The sequence below is a fragment of the Haliotis rufescens genome, unplaced genomic scaffold (genome assembly GCF_023055435.1).
Source record: "Haliotis rufescens isolate VD_foot unplaced genomic scaffold, xgHalRufe1.0.p SCAF_1, whole genome shotgun sequence".
Lineage (NCBI taxonomy): Eukaryota > Metazoa > Mollusca > Gastropoda > Lepetellida > Haliotidae > Haliotis > Haliotis rufescens.
In genome coordinates, this window is record NW_025963779.1 from 17,809,193 (window position 1) to 17,821,658 (window position 12,466).

A 12,466-nucleotide genomic window follows, 5' to 3' on the forward strand; every position below is an offset into this window, starting at 1 on the left:
ATCATTCGGAATTTTGTCCTTTAAGAGTCAGAATATTATTGTAACCGCTATTTTGCCTTTTACGCCCAATGGAATCTGTTTCCGCGGAATAATTGAGATTGATTATCTGTCATTGAAGTTTCATATTTTGTTTTCGGTTTCAGTCTAGTCAGATGACCAACTCCTAGTTTTGCTGAGGCAGAAAAACAGGGGTACAGCTGCAATTATTCAACACGTCAACACGATTTCCTAATAACTCATTGAAGGTAGGGATTACTTTTCTCCGGCAACAAGTTGAACGTCAACCGAAGTTTTTAATCAACATTTATGTGATTGGTTCTTATATGATGTTTGGGTGTAAAGTTTCACACGTATTCGAATAATTTGAACCACGCGGAGAAAACAAGGAAATATAACATTGCATTAACACACCTGAATATTTGTTGAGCAACGAACCTTCAAGACTTCCTTTATTGGCCATGCAATTGAGGACTGTGAACTTTGTGTGTGATGTGTAGTCTTTTGGATGAAGGTACAGCATGGCCTGAATGTATATTGACATAATCACAACCGCATATTTCCTTGTTGTAGGCCCGTGAAGACGCCGGGGTAGAATAACTCTTCCGCAACCCATGCTTGCCGTAAAAGGTGACTATGCTTGTCGTAAGAGGCGACTAACGGGATCAGGTGGTCAGGCTCGCTGACTTGGTTGATGCATGTCATCGATCTCAATTGCGTGGATCGATGCTCATGAATTAATTAATCACTGGATTGTCTGGTCCAGACTCGATTATTTACAGACCGCCGTCATATGCCTGGAATATTGCTGAGTGCGGCGTTAAACAACAAACCAAAACCAAAACTCTGCATTTACTCAGTATCAAATGTCACAAAGGGAAGCTTGGAAACACCACAATTCCCAAATATACATGTAAATGGATGTTAAGATAACGGTACAACAAAAAGTCATGTATTCAATATAGAGTATGGAGCACAGCATTTACACGAGAGAGGTGTACAGACTAGAGCAATGATGTCGTTGTTATAATACAGTTGTACCTTTCAACCCCGTGGAACCTATCTAACAAACTTCATGTACATTTCTGAATGCGTCTGCGATTGTGACAGTAGTTCAATAAAAATAATTGTTTTGTTTTGTTTTGTTCACATCATAAAATCATCATCAAAATCACTACCTGAAATTCATGCTTTGTGTTTGCAGTAATCAAACACAACATGTGGAAACTCAAACTCCCGACACTGGTGACATTAGCTGTGTGTTGCTGTGCAGGTTAGAGATGCATGTTAATTTTCATCTGTTCCCTGGCTTTCTGAAAATATCGCTCTCACTGTACAAAGTTAGATAAACTATGTTCTGTAATGCGACTTTATCATTCCCCCCAAAAGAGTACTCAATCAGATATACTGTCTTCTACTGACACCTCGTTTTGGATATCTTGAGCATAACAATATTGCTACCCATTTTGAATATTATGGTGAATATTGTACTGATGAAAATAGGTTATATATAACATTTTACAAATTTCACTTGACTATTAAATGATAAAAGTTCATGTTGTAAGCGGTATCGCCTGAACCATCGTAAGTTTACATAACTATAAGTTAATTTACTTTATGTCATCTATGAATCGTGGTTTATTATACCAGTCCCTTCAACAGACATTGACGAAAATAACATTTCTTTTGGCCAAATTTATTATTTGTCTTTTTCATACAACAAAATATCTTTCATGACTGATGATTCCCAGCTGAATCAGCGTCATGGAGTGACCGGGCGCCACTGATCACACAGTATGGCTGTGAGGGACTGCCTCTATCCCTGACTTGCCGCAAACCTCCTCCTGGGAGAATCATCTGGTTTAAAATAACTGACACAAAGCAAGTTATGCAAATCACACCTGATCACAGGATAAAAATAGACGTGAAAGGTAAGCAGCAGTAAGTCATGCAACAATCTACAAATTTCTGTCAGACCATTGTTAGAACGATCTGAAAACTCAAATTCCACTAAGCATAACCTTGTCATGGAAAGGTCCTACAGGTACCACAAGAATATAATTTCACTTGTGTATTTTGCAGGAACACTTCAGTTTTCTTCTGTGAATGTCAAGGATACTGCAGTATATAAGTGCGGTGTCTCGATAAAGAGTACAATAACGCTTGGAAGTCCGGTCAACTTGAAAGTCATAAAAGGTAAATATTTCATACCATTGAGCATTTTGTGTTGCTAGTTGAGAATAAGTATTCCAAACATCAGCAGTTTCTCACATGATGAAGCAAATACCCGTGTCATGTTATAGCCAAAATGATGATACTATTCAATATGCACTCGTGCTGTTGGGTTTGGTGAAACTACTGATGAGTAACGTTATGTATGTTTCTCAATGAGTAATACCAGAGCCAGTTCTAAATACCATTGCATCTCGGGAACAGCATGTTACAATATCGTGTTACTAATACCATCCACTACAATATTCCACCAAAACCCCCCTTCGAAGGACAAGCTGTACAGAGTTGTTAGTTTGGTTCCATTATTTTTCCAGTTTACACCTCGTTCTGCGATAATGAGATCACCAAAACGGTCGGACAATCAAATCCTTCCAGAACCATCAAGACTATGTTTGAGAAGGATCTATCTGCCGGCAAGTATGTTGTTGTATCAGACACAGATGTTGACACGTTACATGCAAAAGTACATTTGGCTACAAATACTGAAGTATCATGGCATCATATTCCTGCATTACAAAAAATAACAACAATGTGTGTAAGAATATTCATCGAGAAACAGTATACACCCTACACCTTCGAAAACGAACGGACTGTATTTGTAGTTTGAAGGTCAAAGGCCCTCGTTTTGAAATATGAAATGTAAAACAAACCTGTTGTTCTGATAGTATTAGGTTTAGACATCGTGCAATGTGAGCAGCAGTTTGACCAGAGGTAATATGACTACAGACATCTCACTTTCGACAATCACTGGCTTCTTCAGTGACGTATGTCCATCATGACAGTACAGGTCATTTCTTAATATCAGCTTTGTGCTGTGATAACTGTTAACAGGATGAACACTGGCTGCAATATGATCATGTTTGTTTATTTGTTGTTTAACGCCGCACTCAGCAATATTCCAGCTGTAGGACGGCTGTCTGAAAATAATCTAGTCTGGACCAGACAATCCAGTGAGTAATATCATGAGCATCGATCTACACAATTCGGATACGATGTTATGTATCAACCAAGTCAGCGAGCCTGACCACCTATCCCGTTAGTCGCCTCTGACGACAAGCATAGTTGCTGAAGACCTATTCTAACCCCGCTCTTCACACGAGCTCGGAGTGGAACATCATATGTAATGCACGTGTACGAAAAGAATAATTTATTTATTTTTTGCTATGAATTTTAATCATTTTTGTGCCGCGATCAGGTTCATCCGTTCAATGGTTCTTCTTGTGGCTGTATTCTAAATATACAGCTACACACATTAGCACTGGATATAATTTGTATCGTATTCATATTATATGAAGTTTGTGATTTGTGTCAAAGGTAACATTTCACCCGACATATATCACAAGTTTTCTTAGATATGGGTTTGAAAAAAAGTATCACACCAGGATGTTGCATAATCCGTGTGTCCATTATCACAAAAGGGACAATGTCATACAGTTGCAAAAAATATCAGTTTCTGCTTATTGTAGACAAAACCCTGAAAAAAACTAAGTTTCAATTTATTTACAGGCCAGGCAATCGCTACGCAGTCCACCTCATCTATGGAGAAGGGCGATGACGTTCCAGGCAAGACATGCATAATTTTACTATAACTGTTTTACCCCAGCAGTACTAGTGTATCTATTAACTGATTTTGTAAAGACGATAATTATACACGTTAACAGTACAGAAACCAATGTCTTTACACAAACGTCACTGTTACACGGCATCTGAACTCATAAATCATACCTCAAGTTTAGCTCATCGGTAATTTCGATTGTTTGCACTATTTACAACAGCATGAGTGGTAGGAGTTCATAAAGTAATTAAACAGTACCGTTGATAGTTTGTGGTTCCCGTATGCGAAATTTTATAATTAAAGTTTATGAATTCTTGAATCGAACTTAGAACTTTCAAAGCGAAAATTGAAGTAACTGTAAAGCTATTAAATTCTTATCATTTAAAGAGTGATATCACTTCATTATTTCAGCGTCCGTTGTACTGATTGGGTCGTTAGTGGGTGCATTCATCGCCCTTGCCCTGCTAGGTGCAGTCGGGGTTGTCATTATACGGTACGAATCAGTTGTCATTTGATAACTTTCAGCTAAAACGTTATGATATGGATCTTTACGATGCTGATTTTAACTTCCTCATGGTTAAATTTTTGTGACAGACAGTTGATAGAAAAAACGCGTTTTACACATTTGTCAATAGTTTGTGGACGTACACGGATAAGCAAAAGCGACTATTAACGGAAAAAGGAAATAATGTTTTTTTAACATAGTGATATTTTTGGCACACTTTACATAGTGTTCCATGTCGGGCATGACCCATGACCCATAATTTCAAGGACAAAACTCAAGTTTTAATGAGGCCAAGGGTCCTGAGTTAGAGTCGGTAGGAATGTATAAATATGGATCGGCTGTATAACTAGACTCAACGTCGCGTCAGAATGAATTATTTGGTCATCCTTACACGATGTGACTGATCATCACTCAAATCCAGGAGCAACGGTGGCTCATTTGTCTCAGGCGTGCCAGAATTCTGATCAATGATTTTATTTCTTGTAATTGGTTTGATCATACCATGCAAGTACCCATCCGCATAGGTCCCAGGACGGCGAAGATACCTGGACAACCTTGGGCGTTACGTCCGACGTTGTGCTGACAAGCCGTGGTATGACGTGGTTGCCGTGGTGCTGAGCCCACCTCACTAATATTCTCCTCAAGAGCAAATCATGTATGGAGTGACGAAGTATACATTTGTATAAGTGACGTACACACTAAATCAGGGTAACATTTAGTTGTCTTACATGCAACGTGAGTGAGCGGACATGGTTTTACGTCGCTTTTAGCAATACCACAGCATTGGACACCAGAAACTGGATTTACACTTTGAACCCATGTTGGGAATCGAACTCGAGTCTTCGGCGTGACGAGCGAACGATTAACAACTAGGCTACCACGCTGCCCTATCATGAAAAGCATGTTGGAGGTTTACTGAGTACAGTGCAGTTACTTAGTTTGTAAATTAGGTTAGTACCGACATGTGTTTGTACCTGAATGTATCAATTATTTTCTATCTAGCAGTAGTACAAAATCGATTTCAGACGTATGCAGATAGAAAATGACAACCCTCCATCTTACTTGTCTGGAACGAAGGATGGAGACGTGGACGCCTATAGAGGACATGCGGTATATTACAGAAGACATCCCATATATGGCGTACAAGTTCTGCAATTATGAATGTATTATTTGAGGCGGAATGTTCCTTCGGGATTGACCATTTATTTTTCTAGTGTTAATAAAATAACTATTATATGCATTACCTTCGCATATGTGAAGCTAAGGCTGCAAAACAAATGTTTCTCGAACGCATTTATTTCTCAAAAGTCAGGAGGAATAATGATTTTTATATTTTTTATTGAACACTTTTTATTTTCTTCCAATAATGGATGCCACGGGTGGCCCAGTCATCTAAGGCGCAGCGATTCGCTGTGCAGAGTTGCGTCTCTTGGGCACGCCAGAAACCTCGGATTGTGGGTTCGAATCCCGGTTCGCCGATTCCCGATTATGTTTCTAGGTTTTTCAGCAACATACCCGTGCTCGTGGGTTTCACCGAAGTGGTAAACGTCTGAGACCTGCATCACTTCGGGCTTTCCTCCCACATAAAGCTGACACGCTGCGATATAGTGAGTGAGTTCGTGAGTATGGTTTTACGCCGTTTTTAGCAATATTCCAGCAATATCACGGCGGAGAAACCAGAAATGGGCTTCACACATTGTACCCATGTCGGGAATCGAACCCGGGCCTTCGGCGTGACGAGAAAACGCTTTAACCTCTAGGCTACCCGACCGCCCAGCGCCGTGATATAACTGGAATAATGTTAAAAGCGGCGTTAAACCCAACTCACTCACTCACTCAAAAGTGAGGTGCCGCAGCTGAGGAACTTTTTTAGCCGAAACCAATGTCATTACATAAACGTCCCTGTTACACGGCATCTGAATTTTAAACCCTTTTCAGTTTGCAGCACCTGAAATACATGTTTTCTGGCAATGTCATTAATATCGTATACCTCCATTGAACAGAAAGCAGTCGTGAATTGTAAATTCCATTAACCAAAAATATTTCTGTCCCGATTTTATTTTACGATTTTATAATATTTGTACATGCACGTATTTTCATAAGAAGGTAGATTTTCAAATTTGTCATGATAATATGAACACCTTCTATCGTTCCACGATAAATTTTGTAAGTAAACAGTTGCCCTGAAACAGGTACACTGCACTTGATATGGTCACAGGTACAACTGAATCAAGACACCATACACGTCAGCACTTTCAACGCGTGTTCTTATGAAGACGGGGGAACCGGTGGCCCAGTCGTCTAATGCGCCGCGATTCGCTGTGCAGAATTGCGTCCCTTGGGCACGCCAGAAACCTGTGGGTTCGAATCTCGGTTCGCCCCGATTATGTTTCTAGGTTTGTCAGCACCATACCCGTGCTCGTGGGTTTCACCGATGTGGTAAACGTCTAAGACCTGCATCACTTGGGGCTGTCCTCCCACATTAAGCTGACACAGCGTGATATAACTGGAATACTGTTAAAAGCGGCGTTAAACCCAACTCACCCACTCACTCTTATGAAGACAAAATATTCTGTTTATATGCCTGGACATCTTTCGAAAGTGTTCAGACACTTAGATGCTAGTTTGTTGCATGCTGTTTTTACACATTTTAATACAATCAACTTCAACAATAATTATGTATGCCCATTACGGGTTTCTCATGAAATACCCAGGGAGGGGAATGATCCGGGTTTGATCCCGGGCCGCGTCATACCAAAAGACGTTAACAGACGTTAACGCTACCCCATTTCACCGGCCCACCATCTCATATAATATTCATGTCGTACCTATGAAGTATGTTTATATCAATAAATTTCACCTAGTATTGTATTGCAACTAGCATTGGACTCATAGTCATAACCTTGTCTTTCCATTTGTAATCACATGTATATATCTTTCGACCATATTTCGATAGATTGTTCATATTTTGCCTTATTAAAACCTGTTTGAAAACGGTAAACCTGTCATGTTATAATTTGTCCCTGTATCATATCATCAAACGGTTTAAAATAAAGAAACTCTTCATTTATCTACGTCCGTTTGTTATAATACACATGTAGTCGTCGTATTACGTAATTAGACCAGTAACGTGTTCAACATATGAAAATTCTTTCCAATTCGTCAACAAATTTCATGACTCGTTTGCAATGGGTTTCAATGATACTAATTAAACACAGTGCGTGATAAGTAGGGTCCAACAGTAATATTGTGTCTATTTAAGAAATAGCTTTAATTTGGAGAACAAGTTTGAACTTGGTTTCAGTTTCATTTGTGATGGCACGTAAGTAGCAAACAAGGAAATTCTACTTATATTTTTTGATTTAATTAATAACTGCTTTATCAAACGATAATCTATGTACATGTGACAATGGTAACGACTCAGGATAGGCAAGCACACACACACACACACACACACACACACACACACACACACACACACACACACACACACACACACACACACACACACACACACACACGCACCACCACCACCACCACCACAACGGTTTCTACTCTAGATACCAGTGTCTTGGCTTGATATATATCCTCGTATGACAACGTGAGTCCGGTTACAATGTTTCGTTACACTTACGAAACGCGTGAAATTAATAAATAAAGTGTGACATGACGCTCATTATTAATTATTTAACTTGCAATTCTGGACTTCCTCATTGATACCATTTGGGGGGGGGGGGGGGGGGGGGGGGGGGGGGAGACATTTAAGCAACATGTAGGCATCCCCATGGGCACCAATTGTGCTCACCTTTTTGCTGATCTGTTTCTTTATGCATGTATCGGAACCTCCGCTCAGATTGACAAAATCAAAACAAATTAATTTGGCCAAGACGTTTAACTTACGCTTCATGTATATAATATTAATGATCTGATATGGTTCAATAATGGTCAAATAACCACTTCCCTCCTAATGATAAACCCACCTGAACGACAAATAAAAGAGATCAGTGAGACCGGCTTACATGTTTTGTATTCAGATCTATGCATAGAGATATCAGAGGGACAAATTATCCACAACACTGTATGACAAGAGGGGTGACTTCAACGTGCCCTTTATGTCGAGGAATATTGCAGCAGCACCAGCCCTTGGTGTCAACATTTCACAACTTTTGAGGAACAACCGAACATGCGCTTTCCACCAAGATGTCAAAGAGCGTCATACGACGATTGCTGAGAAGTTCCTTCTAAGGTCAAATAAACAACATTCAAGGCCCAGCGAAGCTATTTAAAAGAACTTTTTTATGGCAGACATTTGACGCACAAGTGAGAAAAACATGAATAATGCCCGATACAATTTCCTGTTTTAACTTGTACCACATGTTCCCGTTTTTCGGGTGAACATTTGACTTGTCTTTGCATGTGTTTGTGACTGATGCCGTCGTTGGGGCAGGATACTTCCAGTTTTTTCGTATCATCACTCTTTGCTAGTGACACATAAACACATGGTGTTTTATTCAGTGTTTTGTAGGCCATCGGTCCATGTACAATTTACAATAGTTGGATTTGGTCAAAATAAATCCGAAACTTTGTTTCCTTTTGTCGCTGTGTGGGACATCTGACTTCATTTCGTAATGTTATGACAATGTATAATCAGGAAGACTTAAAACAAGACATCTCATAGGTTTGAGTAGCTACCCTTGAAATGGGCACTAACTCTAGCGTACATCTGTATTCTTGCAAACGACGATCACTGAGAAGGTTTTAGGGTCATTTAAAAACTTACCTATATGGTAGTTAAACCACTGTCTTAAATACAAGTTTCAGTTGGTACTATATTTCTAATCACTCATCTTGTGATGTTATATATTAATGCGCACATCCCAGAAAAACAAGAGTTGGTTTCGTTTTAAAGTTTGTGAAAGCGTTTGTTCTCCTGGTAACCTCCATATAGTACATGTACATTGGATCTGATATATCTGACGTGTTCATTTAGAGCTACGCATTTGTTTTCGCTTTTCCCTTTTCAAATCATGAGTTAAGTATATTCTATTCATATCACAATGTCCCCGTTACACTGACACAACAGACCCGTGAAGATCCGGGGTAGAATATATTTTCAGCAACCAATGTTTACCGTATGCTTGTAATAAGAGGCATCTAAGGGGATCGGGTGGTCAGACTCGCTGACTTAGTTGATGCATGTCATCTTATCCCAATTGCGTGGTTCGATGCTCATGATATCAATCACTGCATTATCTGGTCCAGACTCGATTTTTTACAGACCGCCGTCATATAGCTGGAATGAGTGTGGCGTTAAACGAAAAGTAAACAAACGAACAAATAAAATCACTGACACAACAACATCGTGATGTTAAATAAGAAATGCAGTTCCGCGAAGAAATTATTCACTTATTCACACTGTTACAAACAGGAAGTAGTACGTTCAAAGGTTGATAGTACTAATGACATGTACGTGTACTTTGATAACAAATGCATAGCATAGCTAATGACCCCGTATTTTATTCAACAAGGTATGGCAAGACGGGTTGCTGTCGTTCTGGTGTCCATTTCGTTGTTTTTTAGACATGCAGGTATGTGTATTTGTTTCAAATGTAGCTTGAAATACTGACACAAACGAGTTTATTCACGTATTGGATAAAGTAGTTTTCTAATATGAAATGAGATTGTATAAACTAAAAGGGGCATGTCAATTTTTACATGCAGGAAATATTACCACATTGATTCTTCAATGATCATATATGTACGTGGCGCCTTCAACGAACCTGCATATCACTCAAGGAATGTCTCATCCTAGTAAGTACCCTTTCACCGCTGGGTGAACAGAGCACATTTCGAGGAAAGTCACTTGACAACACATGTAATATGTGTTCAGGCACACCAGATCGCTGTCATTGTTTCTCTATACACATTCGTTCCTCTCTCCGGCAAACACTTCCAGCACCTTTCTATCCACAGATATGGATGCGGCCTGGGATGTTCGAGCTCCGGTCCGACAGCTGACTGTACCCGCAGGGGAACCAGCGTCACTCATCTGCCGGGAACCACCCCCAGGGAAGATAGGCTAGGGACAAAACGCGTGGAAATGCATTCCCTTCTCAAATCAAGGAAACCAATAGAACAACGATAGATTCGGACGGTACATGACTACGATACTTAATATTTAATAGATATATCCCTCATACAGAATAAATGTGTTTTGGTTGTGTAACATGACTGTATGCATTATAGTTAGATGTACCTTAGTTATGTTTATAAAACAACATGCCATTTAGCATATTGGTGAATGACAGGCTTTGTGGTCTAAAGTCACGGCTATTAAGCTGTGTGGATCTGCGTTCCGCAGCCATGCCTGGACCCGATTATGCCCCTGGCTTACTATGTCACCAGTTACGTGTCTCACCAAAGTACACCTCTACAGTCCGCCGTCAAATAGCTAGAATATTGCTGAGTGCGGCGTTAAACAACAAATAAACAAAACACCTCTTCAACCTGTGTCAATTGCTCCACATCAGGCTGACACGCCATAACTTAAATACTGTTCAGTTTGTTTTGTCAGTTTGAATCACTTTAGGCTGCAATTATTTGTTTTTAGGCACACTTCACTTTTCCTTTGTGCATGGACACGACACGGAATCGTTCGAGTGTGGGGTCAGTGTAATGTCATCTGGCTCTGTGGTCTTTGGAAGTACAGTCAATATGACCGTCAAAAAATCAACAGGTAAATAAAAGAGAAAAAAACCGTTTCCCTTTTCCCATAATGATTAGGAGTACACATTGAAGAAAGTGTTAGAGGAAAAGGTAGAAGAACATGTCTGATAAATCCCATGATAATGTTTCAATCTGTTTCGCAATGTGAAAAGAAAGACATTTCCAATGGGTTAAATAGGCCATATCATACCTTGTCGTTTCAAGACAATTACATAATTGTTCTCGTGTTTCAGGTGAAGAGATGGACAGGAAGCCAAAGGTGGTGTTTCACAGTGGCACCATCAAGAGTGAACTCGGAGAGGATGTACAACTGGAATGTATCTTCAGCGGCAGGTTTGTTGTCATATGTTGTCATGCAACGCTCATGTATCTGTTTTATCACAAGTGCTTACCCTGAACCTTGTCACACCGTGGACCCCAGTTCGACCCACAAGTTTGTACTTCTGTTTTGGTGTTGCTCTTAGTGATAGGGAATATTGCTAAAAGTAATGTAAAAACAACCAGACATCCATACTAAATAGTTCTTCCATTTGAAAACACATTACTTATGTACAGATCAGAATAACTAAAATGCAGCAAAGACCTCGAGGGTTTGGGTGATCCTGGCACAGTTAGGCTGGTTAGGATCATCATACAGTTCACCATACAGCCTTGGCATGAATGCTATCACAGTGGCACCAACTGACTGATTAGTCATCAACATCACATTAATATGAATGGTGAAATGTATACACACTTACTCGTCTTTGCAGACCTATACCAAAGATATCGTGGACACATTCTGACAAAACCATCAAGTCACGTGGCAGAGTTCTGGTCATCAAGAACGTGACTGAGGCTGACCACGGAGTATATACATGTACAGGAGAGAACATTGCAGGGTCTGAGTCTTCATCTGTTACTTTAGACGTATCAAGGACGAGTATCAGTAAGTCAAGCTATTTTTTACACTGTCATGTATTCCTCTCGGCTGAGATTCCAGATTACAGTTGTTCCCCAGCAACATATTCCTGTCGTAAGGGGGAACTCACTTGAATGGTTGGTCAGGCTAAGTGATTTGGTTCAACTTGATTCTTAGCCATCGTACTCCGACAGCTTGGGTTGTTGCAGACAATATCAATGACTGGTTTGTTACAATCGACCGGCCATAGTGTCACAATGTGTAGTATTAATGTTACTGAACGGGTTACAACTTTATTGCAGAATACATGACTTCTCGCACTTCTATTTCAACACATCTTCACTTCAGGATATTACCAGCGTCAACATATAGTCAAACATGGTGCGGTATGGCTTCATTAAAGATTACATGAATAATGTCTTTTGTAGTACGTCAACAAGATATTACGTTGTCAATGTTATAATTCTTCTGAAATCATAATAATATTTCCGACCCGACTCCGTTTTACCTCTTGCCTCAATCGCTTATATTGTAAATTATTATGGGAAGG

At 39.8% G+C, this 12,466-nt stretch overlaps 1 protein-coding gene and 1 long non-coding RNA gene across 2 annotated transcripts; both read left to right on the forward strand.

Moving 5' to 3' along the window:
- Window positions 1-149: 149 nt before the first annotated feature.
- Window positions 150-3,784, forward strand: LOC125374910. The gene is made up of 6 exons (XM_048386727.1): window positions 150-245; window positions 1,202-1,270; window positions 1,749-1,928; window positions 2,080-2,193; window positions 2,544-2,646; window positions 3,736-3,784. Exons 2-6 carry the CDS (start codon window positions 1,216-1,218, stop codon window positions 3,782-3,784), a joined length of 501 nt encoding a protein of 166 aa, XP_048242684.1. The 5' UTR covers window positions 150-245; window positions 1,202-1,215.
- Window positions 3,785-10,954: 7,170 nt separating this feature from the next.
- On the forward strand, window positions 10,955-11,831 carry LOC125372317. The gene is made up of 3 exons (XR_007218058.1): window positions 10,955-11,025; window positions 11,249-11,348; window positions 11,768-11,831. It is a non-coding gene; the product is annotated as an uncharacterized LOC125372317 (long non-coding RNA).
- Window positions 11,832-12,466: the final 635 nt, after the last annotated feature.